Source organism: Pollicipes pollicipes, unplaced genomic scaffold (genome assembly GCF_011947565.3).
Source record: "Pollicipes pollicipes isolate AB1234 unplaced genomic scaffold, Ppol_2.1 Scaffold_2555;HRSCAF=2994_pilon_pilon_pilon, whole genome shotgun sequence".
Taxonomy (NCBI): domain Eukaryota; kingdom Metazoa; phylum Arthropoda; class Thecostraca; order Pollicipedomorpha; family Pollicipedidae; genus Pollicipes; species Pollicipes pollicipes.
The window spans coordinates 42,194,253-42,215,967 of NW_023596136.1; the positions used below are offsets into that span (position 1 = coordinate 42,194,253).

At 51.9% G+C, this 21,715-nt stretch overlaps 1 protein-coding gene across 1 annotated transcript in view; it reads left to right on the forward strand.

The window, feature by feature from the left end:
- Positions 1 to 21,715, forward strand: part of LOC119101481 (hemicentin-1) — a 69,788-nt gene that overhangs the window by 12,614 nt on the left and 35,459 nt on the right. The window contains exons 4-6 of the mRNA XM_037224824.1: positions 7,773 to 7,883; positions 8,478 to 8,836; positions 9,515 to 9,662. Of these exons, the coding sequence (XP_037080719.1) occupies positions 7,773 to 7,883; positions 8,478 to 8,836; positions 9,515 to 9,662 (618 nt within the window). The remainder of the gene's footprint in view (positions 1 to 7,772; positions 7,884 to 8,477; positions 8,837 to 9,514; positions 9,663 to 21,715) is intronic.

Below are 21,715 nucleotides of genomic sequence, written 5' to 3' on the forward strand. Positions count from 1 at the left end.
GTCCTACGGACGTTGCCTGGATAAAAACCAAAACAAAATGTCTCTTGGCTACCCACTTTGACGAGCTTACATTTTCCGTGTGCGCCCCATGGAATACCGGCTGACCTATGGAAGAATGCGACTCCATCGTTTGACATACACTGTGGCCTAGCTGCCAGCATCGCTCGGTGTCCAGCTTTAAAGTATAACGGCTAACCAGCTTACATTCTTGTTAACTACGCTTCGACAAACGCTAAAATCAACAACTTGATGGCTTCCGATCTACTTGTAACGTGCTTTCTTGCCAGGTTTAGGTGCTGCGGGCGGAAAAAGTCGGTTTAGCTTCCAGTACTAAGATCCTCTGTGTAAATGTCATTTAACTCTTGCAGCATTTGAAGCTCATTGTTCGCACTTTGATCAAGAGCGTGACACTCGTACGGGACGCAACAACCTTGCCCCGTGCTGCGTTTGGGGTTGACAGTCGTTGGTTCTGTGATCGAGCCTTCTGGGCTTGCTTTACTTGGCTCCTCAATGCTGAAACAGGTGCTCTATGACGCTTTCTCTTCGTCAGCAGCCTTAAACGCACCGGCCCTCCCCCTGGAGAAGTCCAGAATAATGTCATTGCTCGTGTGCGCGATGCAAGCCCATCCTGTTAACTGAATGCATGCATGAAGGAAGTGCTTGGCCTTTGACGCGAGCCCGCTGGCTTATAGGACGGCCAAACAGCAGTTCTTGAACTTAATGGTATCACGGTGAATAATGATGGAGTGCTGCATGATAAATAACCTTTCTCGTTAAGCAGATAGTCACATCAGTTGGATATTGTCGGAATAAACGCCCCAGTATGGTTATTGTTAACATTCCAATCTTCTCAAGCAGATGTTTAAAAAACGGATACATTTTACTGCAGACAGTTGCAGACAGTCACGCAAAGTATGGCAACGTTTGAACGATTGCTCGCAGTTCCTGGTGACTGTTCTGACTTGTTACCGGAACGGTGCCAGGCAACTCTTTCATTGGCACTCAGTGCAATTCCAGAAAGACGGCTGGCACTTTTCCCGGGCATGACTTATATTCCTTTTTTGCTTCCGGCACTCACTCCATTTTTTCCGGGGTACCTACGCACAGGAACCCTTAAACTTGAAATACGACTTGCGCATGAGTGTAAATCAGCTCGAATGGTGTCACGTTTGCATGCTCAAAGTAAAGAAAGGTCTGCAGTTGCTCTGTATCACGATAATCACGCGTACCCAACGCAGCCAAGACACGCACACGCCTACTCACCCGCAGAACGCGTTGTGTGAACCCGCCCGACAGACAGACAGACAACAGCGCCAGCGCCAGCGCCAGCGCCAGCGCAGTACTGGTACGGGAGGTCATGTCCTCTTGCGAGCATGGCGATGACCCCCTCCCATGCCGGCCATGTGAGCATAGCGGCGAGCCCCTCCCATGCCGGCCATGCAGGCCACACATGGCCCCCGGTCGGCCTCCGGACTCTGCGCCGGTAACGTATGCAGCTCTCGCCGAGGCCAGCATATGAATGCCGCCGGCGCCGGACGCTGCGGACTGCACTCGGATGGACTCACACCGACAGTCTGGGAACAGCGGAGAGACAGCAAAGACTGTAATGGCTACCTCCGCGGATGGACGCTGTTTGGATTGGGGGGGACAAACGATTCACGACCCATTGCAGCACAGGGTGATTTCTCCGCAATGTAAATTTGGTTATGTAGCTGGTGACTTGTAATGCCGCAGGATCCCAAGCGCACCATGAAGACTATAACACGGCCATTGGTGACGACGATCTCAGGTGTGTGATAAATTATGTACCCGCACACACGCACACACACACACACACAAACACGCATGCTCGCACGTACGCACGCACGCATGCGCTCACAAATCGGGGATCGTGTAACCAGTTAGCACTATGAAGTTTAAGGGTTCCTGTGCATAGGTACCTCGTAAATATAATAATATATATATATATATATATATATATATATATTTACGGGGTACCTATGCACAGGAACCCTTAAACTTCAAATACGACTTGCGCATCGGTGCAGATCTTGACGACAGACAGACTTGAACGCGCCATCACGTGCACTTGCACCATCAACATTCGCTCGTGTGTGAACCATCGTGCAGTGCATACCATTTCAAAATTATATATATATATATATATATATATATATATATACATGTATTAACTGCTTAATAATTCGTATGCTTAATACGAATTATATTCGTATTAAGCATACGTATAATAAATTAAATTCGTACTGCTTAATAATTCGTATATATATATATATATATATATATATATATATATATATATATATATATATATATGTATATATATGTACGTATGTATAGAAATATATTAGGCATATTTGAAAAATTTATATATTTGTACCTATGTGAATATTATATGATAGCATTTTAAGTTTTTATGTTGCAGAAAAGTATCAGCAAGTGAAACACAAATGGTATATACTGGTAGGCTTTTTGCAGGGTAACCTTTGTTTAACCATCCCACGTCTGACGGAAGTGACTCCGAGAAAATAAAGCCAGGGAGATTAGGTGTAAGTGATGGGGCTCGATCTAGCTAGCCCTGGAGGGCCATCCGCTCTGACTCATCGTTACGCACGTTGGAAGCGCGCCCTACTCACTCATCCCTCGGGAGGGTCTGAAGGCGGGCAACACCATATTTCATGCGAGCGCCATTGCATTGCAATGCAATGGTTTTTCAAGGTAGAGGTGAATTCTTTAGGAATAAATGCCAATTACAAACTTTGCCGCTGAAAATTAGCAAATTTTACTGGGTTAGAATGCAACGAATAAAAATGTTCCATTGCGAAGATAAGTACATGGTGCACATATCACCTTTTTACACATCATCTTAACCTCCATGTTGGATTTGTATGGTCAGACGTCATTTTTACGAAGCATACACACTAGGGTGGAAGGAACACTACTGTGGGTCGCAAGACAACGTCTTATAGGTGAAAACGTGTGCGCGTGGATCCGTATACCTGGAAAATATCGGGGCTAAAAATTATCAAGAATGTTGTAGACGAGGCGCACGGATTGTGTTCGAAAATATCTGAACGCTCTTACGCGTTAAAATCTGCAATTGCGTGAACCGTCGTGCGAAGGAAAATAACAACATGATGCCGTCCACTCTACATATGCGTCGTTTCGCTGTGCGCTTAGCGTATGGGATTCACTAGTTACACTGTACAGTGTGCAATATCACACAGCACAGTGATGGTAAGCTGGGAGACGGCAGGAAATTCAAGAAGCAAAAAGAAATAGAAGGGAAGGAGAGGTAGTTGAAGGCCCAATGCAAAATCACAGTAACCGTTTTGTGGGATTTACCGATGACAGCGAAAAGACAAGACGCAAAAGCAGCTGGACAATAAAACAGTGTTCGCCAGCGAAATGCATGAGTAAGTAGCTGATGAACTTGACCGTTTATTTGTCGACCACGTGCCTCTAATGAGCGCGGATGCGGCAAATAATGCGAAGAAGATGCTAGCCATGATCTAGGACAATGTCTGACACCCAACGACGCGGGATCTGGTGACAAATGTGTACATACCGGCTGCAATAACTGTGTAGAAGTGAATTGAACCGCGCGAACGTCCTCAACTCAAGCACGCTAAATACGGCATCCCCTTCAACAAAGTGAAGCTCATGCATGCATTCAAAGAGGCTGGTGGTCAGTTATCCGGCGGAATAAATTTGCGGTGAGGGTCGGAGGGCTTTGACCACACTGCTTTCATGGATAAGACAGTAGTATTAGCCTTATTCCTTGGAGACAAACCGGGAGAATGGAGATATAGTTGAGCTGGTATTTCGGCAACATGCCTCTATCCAAACAATGGCAAAACCCTCGTTTCTAGCTTAAATAGCTTCTAAATAAATAGCTTCTGCTATGATAGGAATATTATAGGCTGTAAATAGCTTCTGCTATTGTTTCGATAAAGGCATGTTGCCGAAACATCGGCCCAACTATATTTCTATTCTCCTGGTTTTTCTCCGAGGAGTAAGACTAATGCTACTGTGTTATCCATGTAACTAATGTTCCTCACTAATGCACTGAACGACTTACACGCTACCTTCAGTTCGGTTTGCACCGGTGGCGAGGCTAGTGCCTCCCATTTCCAAACGAGTTTAGGAAGCTGAACAAAGCTCAGCAGCCTTATTTCTATGTATATAGCTCCTCACAAATGTACTTAGCAACTTACATAGCAAAGCAATACAATACCATATCTATGAAGCCCGTTGGGTATTTGTGGGGAAACAAAATGCCACGCCTGTACAGGTTGACAGAGGAGCTGGTGCTGACCCTGGCGAGTGTACTATTTTTTATGATGATACGGTCCGGTCCAGATGATGATACGGTGCGGTCCAGATGATGATACGGTACGGTCCAGGTTCATTTAACTACAGAGGTCGTTCAAGCATCAGCGGCGGGGCCAAAAACCTACTCTGCTTGACGATTCCGTCCAGAAATTTCTCAGTGACCACTGACACGCAGAAAGGTTTTCGGCGCAACGAGTTCTTCCCCTGTTATCCTGAAATTGATGTCATCATGACGTTAACTTCGATGACGAGAAGTGTCAGGAAAAGATGAACTGGAAAGATGCAACTGAACCACAGCTGGTTGTGGCAATGCCAGATGAGCTCATTGCCGCAGGTGTGGAGGCCCCTGTTCACAACAGCTATATTTTCTGTCACTCACATGGGATCGAAAGATGGGTGTGAGATGTGATATAGGCGGCGGAGGAAAATGTCGGACATACTGGACGTCATGCACTGATGATTGATAAAGCCAATCTAGAACCAATCTGCCAATGATGGACACGATGAAGGCCTTTTATGCATGGCCTCGAGTGAGCGGCGCACACTGAGTTTAGCTGCTGGGGTTGTCTGACGTTAACGATGTGTTGTGCGTTACTATGCAGATGCCTCTTTGGAGTTTAAGCACATCAGCGCGACACACAGCGATAGGGCGACGTCTGTGACTATCCAGGGTCTGAACGAGGGAAAACGACACGGATATTCACGTAGATTACTTGCCAACTCATTATGCGCAATGCTTGAATCAGTAGAGACTTTAACCCTTGATGGCTGGACTTTCCGTTGTCAAAACTCTTCGCACGCTCTATCAAAAATATTTAAGATAATGTTTGGTCCTAACCTTCCGTTCGTGACGCACGTGACGGAGACACGCACGTGTTTTGGGCCTCAATAAGTCGCTTTATATTTTCGTCTCACTCTGATGAATGAGTCGACACGCACTACATACGCATATCGTGTGCAAATGTGTATCATCACATATGCACACGCATATCAGGTGAAACACACGTAGCACATACAGAAAAAGTGAAAAAATATACCAGGGAACACAATGAGGCGGCCAACGCCATCCACGCGAGTGATCTGCAAACTCGCTGCGTGAGGTTCTTTATGTGCATGGGGTGATTGATTTGTGCCCTTCAAAACAAACAGCTCCACGTGGACGCAGTTCAAAACCCCAAAAATGCACCTGACTCCCAGCTGTGTTCAATCACCGAAGCGAAATGAGAGAGCGCAAGGGCATAGCGCTGGTGGGAGGGTACCGCAGTAGCGTCCGTTTTCCCCAGGTCTGCTTCAGACTACCTCGCATAAACCATAAATCAACTTCGGCGAAGGTCGTTTTTACAATCTTTGAATCCGGTTCATAAGTTTGCGTGAAGAATGTAAACAAACCGTGCACCCGTGCATCCAACGTCCAGGCTTTTCGAAAGTCTCAGTACTACGTTGAAATATGATCATCTCCGCGTTGTGTCGGGCGTGAAGTCTGTTGGCCATGCAGGGCAGTGTGGCGGGACAGATAAGACAACGCCTCACGCATAACTTCTCCGAGCAGTTCGTGGCAATGGCAGGCCACGCAGAGATAGGCCTCAGACATGTGGGTCAGTTGTATTCCCTGATTTATTCATTGGAGAGCCAGCGGCCATTTTCCAGTCGGGCGGAATAATCCCGGACAGGGTAGAATAATTTATCAGGTGTGACAAGTGAAGAGCTATCACCGGGAACATGACACGCAACGCAGACGAAGTGATCTCATTGTCCATGCGTGTTTTAGAGGCCCGTCGAGCGCTGGCCAGGTCCGGCATCGCAGCGTGTCTCGCCACGGGCAAGCCCATCCCGAATATCTCGGATAACAACACGTCTATTGTCCAATATTTTCTCAAAATCTGGTGGGATCTGTATGCCAGAACCGCTCACAATCGTGTGTCTGTTTTCGTTGCGGCTGCGAGTCGTGGAGGAGGCCCCCACAGATGTGTCCACCCGAGTCTGGGCTGGCAGGCTCTTGGGACTAGCAAACCCCCGCAGCGACGCCGCGCGTCGGGCCAGCGGCACGGTCCGTTCAGCCTTCCCGGGCGCCTTTGAAGCAAGCCTTCAAAGTGACCCGATATCGACCTGCGTGGCCCGTAAGCAACGATTGAATTGGCCATTGAAGAATGGCCTTCCCATTGCCCTGTCGTCGTGAGTAGGCAGTTTCCATGACCGCGTTTAGACTCCTGCCTTTGGCCATGTGCGGTGGTGCTCGCTGACGGGGCGCCTCGCGTATTGATTGCGTCTGGTTCTTACTGAGGTCATAAGCTTACTGTGAGCAGCGCCGCTGCGTTGGCTGACATCGGAGAAACGGTGATCACTCACATGGGCGGGGACATTTATTGGCTGCACTGGTCAGCTAACACCGTGGACATGACGACGAGGCCCGCCTCAGAGTAACGTGAATGTTGGCCACGCTGTCAAAGTTGGAATCCTGGAGGGCGACCACGTCGCAGCCAGAGTTTTGCCGCCGCCAGAGTCGGAGTCTGGCCCCGTCAAAGCAAGTCCAACTGCTGTCAGAGCCAGAGTCCTGCCCCATCAGAGCCTTAGTTCTGCCGCCGTAAGGGCCAGAATCTTGGTCTTGCCGCTGTGAACCTGCTGACCACTCTGACGACGCGCGCAGCCGAGCGGGTTGGCCGAGACTAGCACGCTCGAATATGTGCTTGTTAGTAGCGCTGTCTTCTGGTCGATGTCGCTGTCGTTTGCCGATTCCGTCTTCGGTTCTGTTGAGAACAGCGGAGCGCGTGCGCCTTCCTGGTAGCAGTCCTAGACTGCTGCCCTAGTGCGCGCCCCCAGCCGACCCCGAGTGGCCGGTTGCCAGTTACACGGCCGCCGCGCTGAATGGGTCAATGGGCTATTGTGATCATCAATAGGCGTCATATGCGGGGCACCAGGCGGACAACGAGCCATCAGTAAATGTCTGCTTAGAACTTGCCCACCATATGGAGCAAGACTTTTATGCAGGAGCCTTGGCTACTTGACGATCAGTGGCCCTGCCAAGGTTGGATCCACGGGGGGCAAGGAAGTGAGAGAGATGGGGAACCTTTGATGGGGCCCTTTCCGAGACGGCGTGGAACACTCAAGCTTGCACCATTTTTTGTTGTGTTTGCTTCAATTCACGTCAAATGTGAAACTTTACCAACTAAAGGGGTGATTCTTCGCAAGGTTCAATTCTGGATCCGCCCCTTAGCCCAGCTATGCAGGTTAGGGAGTCAGCACAAAGTTACATGGTATGTTTTTGCTCATGCATCTCATTCCCCAACAACTAGCAGCGATGATGCTGTGGGCTCCGGCGCTCCGAGCGTTGATCGGTGTGATGTGGCGGCGGCTGCTGGGCCGATGCTGGGCGGCTGTTCGGCGCGACGAGAGCGCGTTCTGACCGCCCCGCCATCCCGCAGTGCCTCCCGGTGAGCCGCTGGTGTTCGACGACCGGCGGAGGGTGGTGACCAACTGGACGTCGGCGGTGCCTGAGGGCCGCTCTCTCTTCCTCACCTGCGAGGTCTCCCAAGGTAGGCGGCCATTGGAAATCAAGAGGGGAGGGGGGTGAGTTCGATCTCGGACACGTCACAGGAGGGTATCTTGGATCCGGTATGTTCGTTGCTGCAAGTGGTACGGCTGTCGTTTTGAGTGCACTCGAGAATGCGATGTGGTAATATGAGGTGTACACGGAACGTATCTTCATCAAACTTACCGATATTATTCAGTTACTAAATTGTGTGTACAGTTAAGCCATTTACAGCTATAAATCAACTTTGTACAGCCCTCAGCTGCAAACCTCAGTTGCCTTCGGTGAACATTTTGCCTGAGATAATTGTTGCTTGGTAGTTTCTAGCGGCAACAGTGGGGCAATTTGTCTTCATAATTTCGCGTGTCGCAAACTGCCACGATGAATCAAAAATACGCAATTTGGCAGTTTGACAGTATTGTATTACCACAAACTCAACCATCTCGCCACTCTTCCACGTGGTCTGACGGCTCAAACAAACTGTGACAAGTGGAGGCTCCCAGACAATCGCAGCGATGCCTGACATTGTTCGGCGCGGCGTGCCTTCCTGAGGCCATCCATCTCACGGCCGCTGACCAAGCACCGCCGCTGCCCACAGGCAGTCCCCCTCCCACGCTGACGTGGACGTTGAACGGGCGCGAGCTCGACACGGCGACCAGCATCGCCGTCGACGGCACGGTGCGCAGCGACCTGGAGATGAGCCGGGTCACGCGCGCCGACCTGGCCGCCCAGTTGACCTGCACGGCCGCCAACACCAACCTCACCACGTCCAAGGCGGTGTCGGTGCGCGTGGACATGGTGCTGGCGCCGCTGGTGACGCAGATCCGGAACGTGCCGCTGGCGGTCAGCGAGGGGCGCGTTTACCAGGTCACGTGTCACAGCAGCGGCTCCCGGCCGCCGGCCGCCATCACCTGGACGCTGGACGACAGGAAGGTCACGTCCGGCATCGTTGAGAAGGTGAACTGACCTTAGCTGGGCCTCTGTGTGCGGCGTGCGGGCCACTTGATTGAGCGGTGACCTGAGTGTCGCGACGACCTGGGACTTTCCATCGGAACTCTTTGCTCAGTTTTATGGATTTCGTTCTCGCGACAGTGTGTGGCAGTTTCGACTTGGTCTCGACGCCATTTACTCCAGCCCTATCAGGCCGTGACTGGAAGGTAAAATGATGCATTTTTTAAACAAACTTCCCCATCTCAAGGGGCACCGCAGGCTGGCAGTGAACGTTCCCTCCACCAATAAAATGTAAACCGCCGTCCTAGCGCCACTTCGATTGTACACGCCCCACGTAAGGCTTATCTGAACACCATAATTGTCTCATTCAGTCAGCGAATGGGCCCACCTGGCGCTATCGCGCGCCACCGCGCCTCAACGACCCAAGTTCCCGGCCACATGTCCCGATTGCAGCGGGTTGTACCACCGACCTGTCACATCAGATCCGCCGTGCCTCGCGGGGGCCGCGGCGCCACTCCGTCCCCATCTGCCGCTGCCCACCCGAAATCTGTCGGCACCGGGGCGATCGTTTCATAAACCACTCGCCGCCGCGCGGTGCTCGGCCGCGTCGGCCACCCGCCACGCGATTTGCATTTTACGAGGTCGCGGCCCCGTCGACCGGCGGTAACGGCGGTCGTCCGACAGATTTCGGCCGGCGGCAACCTGACGACCAGCTCGTTCTCGCTGACCGTGCCGGCCGTGCGGCGACCGTTGCGACTGCGGTGCAGCGCGCGCAACCCGCACCTGCCGCTGGCGCCCGCCTCCGGCGACACCAAGCATCTGGTCGTTTACTGTGAGTACAGTCACTGCCGTCCTGCCTGCGGGGGTGGAGAAGGCTGCATTGGGGATGTATATATATATATATATATATATATATATATATATATATATATATACGTGTGTGTGTGTGTGTGTGTGTGTGTGTGTGTGTGTGTGTGTGTGTGTGTGTGTGTGTGGTGTGTGTGTGTGTGTGTGTGTGTGTGTGTGTGTGTGTGTGTGTGTGTGTGTGTGTGTGTGTGTGTGTGTGTGTGTGTGTGTGTGTGTGTGTGTGTGTGTGTGTGTGGTGTGTGTGTGTGTGTGTGTGTGTGTGTGTGTGTGTGTGTGTGTGTGTGTGTGTGTGTGTGTGTGTGTGTGGTGTGTGTGTGTGTGTGTGTGTGTGTGTGTGTGTGTGTGTGTGTGTGTGTGTGTGTGTGTGTGTGTGTGTGTGTGTGTGTGTGTGTGTGTGTGTGTGTGTGTGTGTGTGTGTGTGTGTGTGTGTGTGTGTGTGTGTGTGTGTGTGTGTGTGTGTGTGTGTGTGTGTGTGTGTGTGTGTGTGTGTATGTATGCACATATGTTTGCATTTTAGGGTCGAAATGGCACGTCGTAGAATCTCAGTTCAGTGTTTGTTTCACGTCACTGGCCTCCCAAGTTTGCGTTTCCTTTCGAGAGCTGTTACTCCCTAGTGTAAAGGGCGGTTAAAAGCCGCCATCGTCACTTTAAGTCAAAATACGGAATCGCGCCAGGCTTAGCTTCATTCCCGCGCAAGATGCATTTTAAGATTTTAGTTGCAAACAACTGCCTGGTTTCTCAAATTATATAATAAGTGATTTACGCCTATTTGATATCCTGCATAATGGTTGACTATTTATTACTGCAGCAAGTTTTTTTGACTTCTCTGTCTTTCACCGCTTAAAAAGTTCAATGATAAAACGCAGGATGTCCACAGGGCGTTTCAACTGGGTTGAGTGGGATATCCTGCAAACAACGGATTTCGGGCACGGCGTCAAGCCTTGACAAAACCAACCGATACGTTCGGGACCTGCATGTTGTGATGCAGTATTCTGGAAGACTGTGTCTATTTGCCTCCCCATATATCATGCCTGTGCCCCGTCCACCCGTGCAAGGCCCGTTGGCATGATACTTCCATCGCTGCGTGATTCATGCATCTTGTTGACGCATTGCTGCTGGAACATCAATCTTAGCGTTCGCTTACCTTGCCCGGACATGTTCATTTATGTTTTGTCTGGTCGAAAGAGGAAACAGAGGTGCACATGCCACTTTAAAACAAGCGACACGCATGCGTGGAGTACTTCCGGTACTCGGCATTCGTCATTTCTGCCAGACATTCCTAAGTGACAGCCAGCATCGCTCGCCATTCACGCTACCGTCTCTATAATTAACAGCATAAGCTCCCGAAAGCAAAGACGAATAATAAATTATGAGTCTTAGCCTACCGTTGCGTCTTGCGCCGTCACGGGTCGGCCTTACAGCCAGCCGTTGTTACATGACGGCCAGTTACGTTGTGACGAAAGCTGATCCGACACGTCCCCTGCTTTCAAGCTGGACGTTGCGTGCTTGTGGGGACGTGGCGGTCAGATTTGGCTGCCGTGACGTGCTTCCTGCTATCAGCTGGCGTTTTCGGTTGAGGATGTGGGCGATGGGCCCCATCTACCATTCCCTTGAATGTCCTGCAGTTCTGGATTAGATCCAGCTGAGCGCGCGGCACGGCACTGCCTCCGTTCCTTCTCGCCACACCACTCACCGATATGCCACCTTCAAAGCGTTATTGTCTGGCTGTTGGTCCGCGTACGCCGCTTAAGGCTCCGGCTTTTACGCAATGATCGATGGGTGCGACCTAGGCCACCGAAAGCCCGTTCCGGGTGATCCAGCGCTGTCAAACGTCTGTGGACCTAGCCTTGCAGCTCATTGATCACAGGTGGCATGCGTGCTAGCTGGCGGTTTGTCAACCGGTGGCCAGGACGGGACTAATTTCACACGGGTGAGGTGCAACACTCGATCATTGTCGGACGGGAGTCAGCCCGACCATCCAGGGACTGACATATATGGACCAGCTCTGCTGTCCAAGGACTGACATATATGGACCAGTTCTGCTGCCCAAGGACTGACATGTATGGACCAGCTCTGCTGTCGAGGGACTGACATATATGGACAAGCTCTGCTGTCCAAGGGCTGACATATATGGACCAGCTCTACTGTCCAAGGGCTGGCATATATGGACCAGCTCTGCTGTCGAGGGACATGCATTACTGGACATGGATATGTATGAACCAGCATTGCTGTCCGTCCATACACCGGCAGACGGACGTCGGCTTTGCTTAGGTGAGCCAGACTCCTGGACGCAAAGCAGTGCTGCCATTCGTGGGCTGACGGGTGTTGACCTGTTCAGCCAATTACACTCTCGTTGTCGCCGACAGCGTGTGAACGTGTCAGGGGCTTAGACGAGTCGAAGTCTCCTCAGCAAAGGGCGTCATGGAGACTTGAATGTCTGCAAAAGTTTTTTGAAAGACCAGATCAGTAACAAATTTAGTTGTTTATGACTCAATGACCAAAATCACAAATAGACTGAAACGAAGAATCTAAATTGTACTTAAGAGGCCATCTATAACGTTCTGTACCACAGTATTGGCACTGTTGTCCCTTCTTGCCTTGTTTACACAGTGATCACGCTGGTCAAAACCCCCTGGTCACACTGTGTTAGCCTAATGTCCCAAAAAAGAACACCCCTTAGGCCCAAGTTTAGCTGGCCATAGCTTCTTGCACCTCTGAGTACAAAATATAGATGGGTGTGTTGCGTGTCATCAGAGGAAGCCGATGGTACCTATCCGGCTTCAAGTTTTTTGCTGAAATTAGCATAATTTTCACTTTCACCTGAGGGTAAGGTTGTGCTGTCCAAAACCCTTTTTCCTTTGTTATGCTTTGGTTTCGCCCCACGAAAACCACCCGTGTAACTCCATGTGTGGCAGTGTATGAATGACCCCGAAAGGGTGTCATTTTCTACACCAAATTTTCCATTTTGACGCACTGGGCCTGGATTAGATCAGCCAAGCGCCGCCAGACAATGGTCCATCGTAAAGCAGGCATGGGCCCGCGGCCGGCCCACACAGCATTACCAGACCTCGGTCCATCGTACAGCAGGCATGGGCCCGCGGCCGGCCCACACAGCATTGCCAGACCCCGGTCCATCGTACAGCAGGCACGGGCTCGCGGCCGGCCCACACAGCATTGCCAGACCCCGGTCCCCGGTACAGCAGGCACGGGCTCGCGGCCGGCCCACACAGCATTGCCAGACCCCGGTCCATCGTACAGCAGGCATGGGTCCGCGGCCGGCCCACACAGCAGCAGGCATGGGCCCGCGGCCGGCCCACACAGCATTACCAGACCCCGGTCCATCGTACAGCAGGCACTGGCCCGTGGCCGGCCCACACAGCGCCGGACGTCCGCCGGTGCCGGCGAGGCATGAGACGGCCGGCCGCGCCATCAATCATTCAGACGGCAGCCGACAGACACGGCGGCGGCGCCTCCCGCGCCACGACGCTCCGTGCACGCCGGTAATGGCATTCCATTCAAGCCTGCCTGCGGACACAGCCGGGCAAACCCGACGCGAGGCGAGGCGGTGGCTGCGAGGCGAGGCGAGGCGGCAGCAAGGCGAGGCGGGCCACTGGACACTGACTCAGCGGCTGGAAACGGCTGGGCAGCGGCCGCCGACCGCCTCGGTCGGGCGCTATCAGCCCGATACGATTTATGACCTTAAATAGAGCGATCTTCGGCGGCGGTTTGACCCGTGGCTGGCGTGTGCAGCCGCGACGTCGGCAGCCATGGTAAGTAGTCATGACGAGCGTTGGAGCACTCTGACAGCCATAACAGACTGAATGGGCGCCTTTGATCCACTAGACTGTGCTCACCTTACTGAGATAAGGGCTTGTTAGGAGTGGCCTGGGAGTGAGCGCTTAAATCCATATTAGGAAGAAAGTGAATGTTATGTTATGTAAGGCTGATGGTTATATGCGCTTCACAGACTTGGTATATTGCCTTGCTGTTGTTTGGTACATTGTTTTGCTGTTGTTTTTTCTACTGACATGAGCGCGATGCATAAAAGAGATGCATTATTTTAGAAAAAAGATGCTGGCAGTCGGCACAAAATCGGGACCCACGGCCAAGAACTGGTGAGATAGAAACTTTGCGGGTACCACGACACGTTGGCCTGCGTTGAACTCATCGAAAGCTGGCACCAGTGCCACGCAAACCTAGGGGAGTTTTGTGCGGTTCGAAATGCACCTACATGACCTGTCGCCGGTGTGGTACCGGTACCAAGTTACAGGGAGCCCCGCGTCTTGTACTCGCACATTGCAGTGCAAGTTGCGCGTCTCGTGAAGGACAGTGATTTCATCGGCGTTGCGCAGTTTTCCGGAGACCACATGCTGGCAGCAGTACGCTGGTGGAGTATGAAGGTCAGCAGTGCCTTGTGCAGCAGCAGGCAGGTCGGCAGTGCCTCGTCCAATGCCAGCTTGATCGTCGTCAGGACTCTGTTCATGCTTCTGCATGATCGGGGGGATCGGTGACCGGCCCGCTTCGTTCTTCTGCACGCTTCCCAGCTGTTAACAGCTGCGGCTGATCTCAGAGTTCGTTAGCTCTGTGATTTATTTTAGTACCCCCTGAGCGCTCGTACTTACCCGTTCACTGCGATTGGGCTACCTCTCGTGAGAGGTTTTCTGCGAACGCTCGTGCGGCTGAGGTTATGTGTAAGCTGGTGAGCATGTCAAGATTACGTTCGCTGCCCGGATTTCGCTGCGCTTCCCCAAAATTAGCATGCGCGAGAGAGGGGAGAATTTCTAGCCGAGCACTCGTTTCAGCTTTGGTAGTCCCGCATTTCAGTGGGCATATTTCAATAGTCTGTTTGAAATTTTTACTCACGTTGCCAAATTATATTCGGAGGAATTTGGGATCACCTTGGCATTTTACACATTTAATTAACTGCATTTGGGACTTGGAGCATATCCGGTCAGCAAAAGAGTTCACTGTCCAAGGTAAGCATAATAAATCGGTGGCATTAAGGATCTCAATTTTTGCTTGGCTGTTCAGCAACGTTTTCACCAAAATGGATGTCTTAAGTGCTGTTTCAAGAGCGGAGATACAACTTTACCTGGATCTGAGTGCACCCATATACTTTCAATTTTGCGAAGAATACCAGTGGGCGAATTTCGTGCAGCTGTTGGGAGATAATTCAGCTGAGATCAGCTCCCATATCCTACATGTAATTGAATTTACGCCAACCAGAGATTGCATGCATCACGAAACTCCTTTCGAAGTGTTGCATGTTTTGCTTGAAGCGGCCGCTTAAAACTGTCAAGCAGTAGCAGACCTGCAAGATATCCAAGACCTCACGACGGTTGGCAAAAAAGGATGGGAGAAATGAAGAATTCTGCGATCGCTATCGGTGTACAAACCGTGGCAACATGGCTTCCTCTAATCGTTTCCCTTGTTTGATAAGCCACTGAGATGGAATCCTGTTCGGCGGTAGATTGTCATTGAAGCATTTAAAGCTTAAGGCCTTAATCACAATTACGTTTAAGGACGATACCAATGCCTTAACCATCTAAATATTTGTTTCACGGGTGTTAGCATACTTTTGAACATCTAAATATTGATTTCGGGATTAAAATGCTGCCGTGTCCGCACAGACAGTCGAATATCGAATATTGCTAACATGAACGCCCATGTTCAGTAGAATACATCTCACAAGCGCTGGCCATGTAGAGTTACAGCAGTAAATGCAAAACGATCGTAAACACTCGTTGCCTTTGTGGTGGAACGTACCTGCGTTTCCGTGCAACAAATAGTATGCGTTTAGTACAAAAAGGATGATACATTATTAAGCTGGTATTAAGCTGGTATAAGCGATTTATTGGCATTCTCGGTAATAATATATTGTGTTGGAACAAATCTTACATTTCAAATTCAGATAAATGAATGCTTGCAAAGTCATATTTCCGATGGGGTAACCAATTCCTTCTGAGAACTCCTCAAGTGTCTAGAATTTTATGGGACGAATTGATGAATGATAAGGCCTAATTGAGACTGACCAGTTCAGGCATGCTTTTAACATAACTTAAACCTAGTTTTTCACGTTCCAAACCTTTCACCAACCAGAAACTAATAGGCTTCATATCGCACGCATCGTGCCACGAGCAATTTTTTTCTTCGTCTTTTGTGCACAGCGTCCTGTTGCTGCAGAGTACTCCCAGAACAGTCCAACCGTCCGCCTCTTTAACGGCCTCCTTAACCTCCTTATCACTTAGTCCTTTACTCCGCCAGGGAGGTGGTGTCTCTGGCCTCTGACTCCGGGATCGGCCCCGAGGGCAGAGTGACTAGACGTTCCGACCGCCGCCAGTTGCCAACTTAACGCTTCCACCGTCGTGTGCTGTTTCAAGTTGGACGAAAACGAAAATTAACGAGCTATTGCTCTGCTGCCGTGTAGTCCCTAGTGACAATCCTGCGGGGGGGGGGGAGAGGGGGGCGGTGGTTGCAGGTCTGGCGGAGTTAGTTCTCCGTGTGACGTGTGACGTTTGACGTATGAACGTGTGAACGTGGAACGGACGCCAGATAGTCGGGCTACCTCAAGTTTATGCGCGGTGTCTCCGGCTTTGCGTCTCGGTTGCCCTAAATCCAAAACAAACAAGGAGAACACAAATTGCCATACAAAGGGCTTGGATCTCTGCTCTTTTCAGACCTCGCAGCAAGCTATGACTTTTTCAGCATGACCGCGTGTGGTAAGTGCATACCACCATGCGGGAAAGGGTTGGTGGGACGGGTGCGTCCCCCAATGATTCTGAAATGAATATCATGCCTCTGGCGGTGCATGGAAAGCATGACCTGAAACACACTTCATTTCCCGTACTTTCCTCTCGTTCCCTCCAATCACCAGCTAGCCGCCCGTGACTGCTGGCCTTGAGCTTAATGTTAGTAACCCAAATATGGAGGATGCGTTGCCTATAAATAATGCAACCAGTTGATCCATCGACGGTGATAAACAGGATGAAGGGTCGCATTTTTGCTTTCGGCCGTACTACCGCATATGGAAGCACTCGGTGCGTTCGCGCCGTGGTACTCAACGTGCGCTGTTATTCACACCTGGGCCATAACTACCAGACGTTAATTGTGGCTTTCGCTGACGCCGTTGGTGAGCGCTGATCTCGCTGTCGGCCCAATGTCGCGCTGATGACAGGGACGCGAGGATGCGCTCTGCTTTACGCGGGCTGGTACGATCGGCAGCGCCGTGATACGATGGAAGTAAATCAGGGAAGCTCACACGTGGCATGGCTCGCTCCCATTTATCTTGCGGAAAGGTCGGCCTTCACTGCACGCGACAGGCTCCGGTCCAGCCGGCGACGGCGGCGCCGTGGCTTGGGCAGGAACGTAGTGACGCTGTCTACCCGTGCCGGGCGGCAGCAGCCTGGCCAGGCACCGCCCACTGCGGCTGCCAAAAGCAATTCAGTCAGGGGCGCTACCGCAGTCTAACCAAGCTGGTGTCAGTCTTATCAGGGACAGTGACGCAGTCTGGCTGGGACGATGGCAGCGTATTCCGGCCGGGGATGGTGCCAGTCCTGTCAGGGACAGTGCCGCGGTCAGGCAGGGACAACGGTAGAGTATTTGGGCCGGGACCGGTATCAGTGATTTCAGGGACAGTGGCTTAGTCTGACAGGGACGATGGCGGCATATTCTGGCCGGGGATGGTGCCAGTCTTATCAGGGACAGTGACGTAGTCAGGCATGGACGACGGTGGCGTATTTTGGCCGGGACCGGTATCAGTCTTTTCAGGGGCAGTGACGTAGTCTGGCAGGGACGATGGCGGCGTATTCTGGCCAGGAACGGTGGAAACAGCTTGGCCAAGTACTGATACCTGGGGACGGATCAAGGATTTTGTCAAGGGAGGGGCCACGCTTCATTGCGGTGTGTTCTGGAGACTGGCGTCCCCCCCCCCCTCCCCCTCACAAAGAAGTCTCCGGATTTCGACTTTTTATGAGGGGTATTTTTAGTTTGTAATCGTTGAAATAGATTGCGTCGAAATTGCCCGCCAGGTTTAGTGCATTCTATTTTTAGAGATCAACTTTCCTTTATTACTTATGCTAAACTGAAAATGTCGGACGGCTTATGGTGCCCCTGAACTTTGGTGCATATTGCAGATAAAGGTTATGTGGGCTCGAAATGAGGCTTTTGGTGCTAATTCACCTGAGATTTTAGTGCCTCTTTTACCCAAGGGGAGGCATGGCCCATTCACCACCCTTCTGGATCCGCCACTGCTTCTAACTGTGACCGTGAAATGCACTTCAGATGGGGTAGGTGTCAAAGTCCATCGAGGACATTGGCCCAGTGTGGCGAGGGATGACGGTACGGCTGGTGCGGCCGGAGTCGGCGGCGAACGCCCGCCGCTCCTTTGACCTCCAGCCCCGGTGCCTGCCGGAGTCGGCGGCGGGCGGTCGCCACACCTCTGACCCCCAGCCCAGGTGCCTGCCTGAGTCGGCGGCGAGCGGTCGCCGCCCCTCTGACCCCCAGCCCCGGTGCCTGCCGGAGTCGGCGGCGGGCGGTCGCCGTGTTCTGACCTCCAGCCCCGGTGCCGAGTGACAGGTCAATCTCAGCCCGCTGGCACACTGCGGCTTGGTGCCGGCTGCGGCAGTCGGTTCGGTCCGATGGTTTTGCCAGTAAATTGTCGGCGTGTAGTTTAGGGCGCTCCAGCACGAAGTTCATTCTGGCACGTGACAAACCTTTTGAGTTCTTCGCGTGACGGGCGGTCCGATTAGCACGCTGGTTGGCGTGGATGGATCCACTGTGCACCAAACCCAATAATTAATTGTAATTGTTCGTCATAGGCGTACGAGCAAGGGGAGCAGGGGACCGTGTATCTCCACTTCTTGAGAATCCTATCATTCCTACTGTGATGCATGGAAATGATCCACCCGAAAGTTGGAATTGCCCCCTCTTTCCATATACGCACACTTTCTCGGACATTCATACGCTCATGTTTTCTGTGATATATTATAGCCCCAAAATGCTTCAGCTATTTTACCGTCAAGCTAACATTTCGTGCTTATAATTGTTTTTTGGGGAAGCTAGCATCTATTTTACGAGTTGATAGCGGCCAAACCATATTGCATCGCAAAGATGTGCATGCACACTGGTTTGTATTGTTGTGGGGCGCGCAAGTCCAGGCAAGTCCATTCAAACACACTTGGCCGCGCTGTCACCAGCTCGGACTGGAACACAGAGGAGGCCCGACAGATACCGTTTGCACGCTGGCAAACCAGGCAGCCGATCCCCGGGCAGCACCCACATCCTTCCACTGTTGCACTGCTCCACGCCCCCAACATCCGCCAAGCCAGCCTGGGAGTCGGCGGCGGTACCGCTCGCTCTTCTGAGCCGGAAGACATCGATTAGGGGGCCGACGCTCACCTGGACGCCGGCCGGATGCGGCGGCGACACCGCCTGTGCCCCGGGGAGCCACTGAGCGGCGCTGCTCGGGTCCGGCCCACCGCCGCCGAGGTGCCGCCGCCGCCGCTGATATTTACGGCGCGCGGGACGGCCGCCCGCCACGCGGGGCCCGGCGGCACCGAATCGGCTGACAAACTGCCCCCCGAGCCTGGCGCCGATGCCATAGCGGCGACTTCGACTGTACTCAGAGGTGTGTGGGAGGTCGGGGGGGGGGGGGGGGCTGGAGCGGGGGAACCGGCGTGACAGTGGATGGTCTGGCGGATTAATGATCCACTACCTGTAACGTTCATTGAAAACCAAGTGTTCGGAGGAAACATTCAGTTTAGATTCAATATGAATTCATTGTCACTTAATCCCGGTAGTACCGATAGGCTGATATGGGGCATACTACAATGTTACATTCATTCTATTACATCCATTCTCGCTGCCCACCAAGGTAAGTAGTGCACTGCGGATCTGTAGTTAATCTATCACGTTCTTCGTTTTCTTCTCCTCTTTCTTCCCCTCTTCTTCTTTCTCTTTTCCTTCTTTTCTCTCTCCTCTCTCTCTCTTTTCTTCTCATTTTTTTCTTTTTCGTTCTCCTCTTCCCCACTGCCTTCTTCTTCTTTGACAGGGAGAGAGAAAGAGAAAAGGAAAGAGAAAGAGGGGAGGGAATATGGAGAGAGAGGAAGAGAGGGGGAGAGAGCAAGAGAGAGAGAAATAGAGTCAGAGATAGAGACAGAGATAGAGACAGAGACAGGGGCAGGGACAGAGACAGGGGCAGGGACAGAGACAGAGACAGAGACAGAGACAGAGACAGAGAAAGGAGGAAGAGGAATGATGCCTTTTACCAGACTGAAATGAGCTCTCCATTCGTACCGCCACAGCCTTTTCTCAGCAATTACCCACCATACGCGGGCGGCATGCTAATCCGTATGCATAACTTCGGCGATTTGCGGAGATTGCGTGATTACCAGAGTTCCACTGTTTTACAGTTCGCCCACTCTTCTCACCACGCGCGACGTCATTATTCGAGCGGACAGATGAGGTCGGTGAGAACTGGCCTGTTAAAACAGGGACCAAAACGGTACTCAAATCCGTGTAATTGGCCATTTGGTATCTTTGCCAGATATCGGATCTTGGGGGGGGGGGGGGGGGGCTGCTCGCTGTCAGACACGCTTGACCTGTGCATTGATTATCAAACAAAATTTAGATTGGCCATGCAGGTGTTGCTTTAAACTTCGCCCGGATTCCCCGTTTTCATAAGGCGGACTGAGGGGGGGGGGGGTGAGGTGGGAGGAGTGAGGCCACCCACCTGGTGTTTTCAAACAAATAAAGATGGAGCTCAGCGAGAAACACCTGTGTTTGGTGTCAACGAGATCTCGCAATTGGTATTAGGCATGTTTTAGGTCACTTATGGCCCCACTGAGGCAATCAAAGGTTGAATTTTCCGCAAAATCGCACTTTTTAGCTTTACATCATACCTACGAGACCATGCCTTGTGACGACACGAAACTCAAACAGGCGCGTTTTGTCGTTGAACTCTGAGTACAATGGTGTATATGTGTATGCATTTTGAGTATGAGGTATATGATTCCGTTAATGCAACAATGTCGGCCCGCCGCGCTCGTTCCGCGGCATTTCAGTTGCCGCCCACCGTCCGCGGCTGCCGAAGATCGCCGTGCATTGTTCCTGAAAAATTGCCGCTGATCCGGAATAAGAAGAGAGAGAAACGTGTTTTTTCATGTCAAAACACGAACAATGTCTGCCCCATAGGCTACCGAAAATTTAGGTGTGATTGCACAACATTCCGGAAAGGTATTCTCAACATCCTGAGGAGGTTGCAGCACTCCCCTAGCAGGACAAGGATTTAAATAAAGGAGCAATGCCAATAATTTGATATTTGTCACTGAAGCACTCCTTTTTGTTTCAATAATTATGTGCGTGAATGTATCCCACGCCAATGGGTGTAGTGCTTACATCGTATATCACCATTCGCATGGCATATGTGCCGACGCACAGAGCAAAATTGGGCTCAAAACAATCAGGGGTTTGCTTTAGCTCAGCAGGTGAGGGACAACACGTGCGAGCGTCGACTTTATGCTGCTAAGCATGTTATCCATGGCCAAACACCAAACACAGCGAGGCACCAAGCCTATCGTATCGTACTCTGTCCCTGGCCCTGACGCCGCAGCCGAACCCGTTCAGCTGGTCCTGAGTGGCAGCGGTGGGGGGGGGGGGGGGGAGGGGACGGGCTCAGGCGGGCACTGGGCCGACTCGTTCTCCGACGAGAGCTCACAGTCGCCTCCCCGGCCGTCAGTCCGGAGGTGGCTGCCGATCGGCACATCTCGGGATGCGCTCCGGCTCCCGTGTCGGGCGGAGACTGGGCCGACTCGTTCCCCGACGACAGCTCACAGTCGACCCCCCCACCCCCCCGGCCGTCGTCCGCAGGTGGCTGCCGACCGGCACGTCTCGGGATGCGCTCCGGCTCCCGTGTCGTCCTGTGACAAGTCCCACAAGGCGGAATTTTAAGACACGTCACCTTTACGTCGCACCGCGCAAGTTCGTGGCTAGAGCCTATCAATCGCGTTAAACATTCTGGTG